At 35.2% G+C, this 2,986-nt stretch overlaps 1 protein-coding gene across 1 annotated transcript; it reads left to right on the forward strand.

Annotated features, from left to right (window-relative positions):
- The first annotated feature begins 546 nt into the window (after nt 1-546).
- LOC132030619 (ethylene-responsive transcription factor CRF1-like) lies at nt 547-2,327 on the forward strand. The gene has a single exon (XM_059420323.1). The coding sequence runs from the start codon at nt 1,062-1,064 to the stop codon at nt 2,073-2,075; it is 1,014 nt and encodes a 337-aa protein (XP_059276306.1). The 5' UTR covers nt 547-1,061; the 3' UTR covers nt 2,076-2,327.
- Nucleotides 2,328-2,986: the final 659 nt, after the last annotated feature.

Here is a 2,986-nt window from a genome sequence, read left to right on the forward strand (position 1 = left end):
TGATGATGCGTGGTGTACACTTTTTTCTATTTAAGCATGGTACCAAACGATACTCCAGGCAGATAATTAAAGAATTTAATTCGAAAAAATCAAAAAATGAAAAGATAATGGTTAAAACACACATGAATTATCATTGTTTTTCGAGTTTCCTACTGAACTATCAGGTGCTTGCTTTTCCTACGTGAACTATCATCAACTATTTATTAAAACTCATATCGAAATTAATGAGTCAGCTACCACTTGGACTAAATTTTATGGGCAAATTAAGCTGTCACGCTCCTTTTGGCAATTGTACTCAGACATTTGGTCTAGTCAGATTCGAGCTGCTCTTTTGATAAATATTGGTGATAGTTTAATTAGGAAACACAAACACCTGATTAGTTCTGATAGAAAACTATACTTAGGTGTGTTTTTACCATTATCTCTGATTTAATTTAACTTTGTTTAACTTTTTTAATTAATTTGTATGGAAAAAAAGATGAATAAATAATGGGTTTCTACTGTTTCGACTAAGCGTATCCTATATAATAGGATTTCCAGTTGTTTCGGTCTCCACTACAACTCTCTCTACTACACTCTGTTCAAAATCGTACTGTCCTTTCAGCTTTCTCCAAAATTTTCATAAGAAAATCACTCTATAAACACCTACAAAATTCTAGTTTCATCACAACTTTTACTCCATTTAGCAAAGCTGATTCTTTTTCCTTTACAACTGTTCTGTGTCTCTGTTTTTCTGAAAATTTTTTCTGGGTTTGCAGCACTGACGTAACCCATTTTTTTTTCTTTCTCACTGTACTGTTCTTTAAGAGAGTAATATTCTGTTATTCTTATCACATAAAAAAGATTTGAACCTCTTTATCTTCTTTTTTCTGGATTTCCTTTTTTGGCTCTTAAAACGGGTGGTTTCCAACATAATCACTTGTTGAAGATTTTTGTTTTACCAAAAACTGTTACAAAAAGCTTGTTGCCTTAGTAGTCTTTATTCCAAGAATCTTTTTTACCTCACCCCCTCTTTCTTACTTTCGCTTTCAATGCGAATCTGAAAAAAATCACACATAAAAATGGACCAAGACCAACAAACCATGTTGTCTAGTAAACCCATCAAATATACTGAACACAAAAAACAAATCACTATGGTTAAATCATCAGCTCCGGCTAGTTTCACCGGCCGGAAAAGAAACTCCGACGTAAATTCCGGTGGACCTAGAGTTGTACGTATAACTGTTACTGATGCTGATGCTACTGATAGTTCAAGCGATGAAAGAGAAGAAGAAGGGTTTTTTAACCGTCAAAGAGTAAAAAAATTTGTTACCGAAGTAAAAATAGAACAACAAAACGGTAAAAACAGCAACACTAACGGAAGTGTAACGGAAATTGTTGTTCCAAAGAGGAAGAAGAAGAAGAACGCTAGAGTAACTGCGGTAACGGCAGCGAGTAAAACTGTTAAAAAGTTCAGAGGTGTAAGGCAAAGGCCGTGGGGAAAATGGGCGGCTGAGATTAGAGATCCATTGAGACGTGTACGGTTATGGTTAGGTACTTATAATACAGCTGAAGAAGCAGCTATGGTTTATGACCACGCGGCTATCCAGTTACGTGGACCTGACGCGCTTACAAATTTTGCTGCTCCAGTGAAAACAAGTTGTTCCGGTAGTTACAACTCCGGTGAAGAGAGTAGTCATCAACGGTCACCAAAATCTGTTTTACGTTGTGCTGCTTCCACGTCATTTGATGAGTCACAACAGAATAATGAAGAAGCTGAAGCTGAGTCATTACCCATTTTACCCTCCGTTAAGGATGTTGATTTCAGGGATGAAAATGACACTTCCATGTCGGAAAACTTTTGTGATTTTTCATCATCCTTTGAGAGTTTTTTCGGACCCGATGATTTGTTTCCTATACCCGACTTGTTTGAACCGACAACTTTACCTGATAACATGTTCACTTGTTGTAATGACATGTTTATCGGGTCAAGTAATACTGATTTCGGTTTCGGGTCTTCTTCATCTTGGCCCGAAGATGATTACTTTCAGGATTTTGGAGATGTATTCGGGTCTGACCCGCTTGTGGCACTTTGAAGTTCAGGTTGAGTGAATGGTTCAAGTTATCGTATTTAAGTTTTTTAAATTTCGTTTTTAAGTTTATATAAGTTTTGTCTAAATTTGTTGATTAATGTTTAGTTTTAAATGGTGAGTGATTAGTGAGTAATTATGGAGTACTGATATAACAGTAATTATGGAGTAGTAGTAAGTAATATGTAATGTAACAGCTCCGTCACAGTAACGGTGATGATGGATGAGATTTTGCGGTACAGTGTTGTTTTTGTGTTTCGTGCCTCTCTTTTGTTTATTTTCTTTTTATTATGGCTTGTTTATTGCTATACAAATGATACGTTAATAACAATACAACCACTTGACTAATTATTAGCAGGCTATTAAAGTTTCACTAATTTGCTAATTATTGGATGGATTAAATTTATATGTCATCAATAAACTAGTAATAAGGTAGTGCAAACATTGAATAAGACTGAAGATTTTTGTCTAGTGAGCAACGGGGGTTGTCTGATAAAGGCACGTGTACGAACACGTGACTTGAGTAGCAAATAGGAATTAGGTGAAAGAATGAAATGGCATGAATGCTTTAGCCTGCATTCTCACATGCTTAACCTGAACACATTCTCAATGCTTCAGTTTTAGTCTTGTGTAGCATCATTTTTTGTTCCCACCCATTATTCGATACCTGCATTAGTATTCCGACTACTCTGAATTTAGGCCGCATAAGCTTCATTAAAAGAAATAAAATTTCTACTAAAAAAGTTCTCTATTCCCAGGATTAAATATGAAATCTCTAGTTAAGGATAGAGAAGTCTATCCATTCCACCACAAACTTTGATGGTGTCGTAATTTAGAAATCTTTTTAAAACGTACTTTAACATGTTATAACACCTATTATGAATGATCACGTATAGTTATCTTTTAGTTGACTTGAA

This window comes from Lycium ferocissimum, chromosome 9 (assembly GCF_029784015.1).
Source record: "Lycium ferocissimum isolate CSIRO_LF1 chromosome 9, AGI_CSIRO_Lferr_CH_V1, whole genome shotgun sequence".
NCBI lineage: Eukaryota > Viridiplantae > Streptophyta > Magnoliopsida > Solanales > Solanaceae > Lycium > Lycium ferocissimum.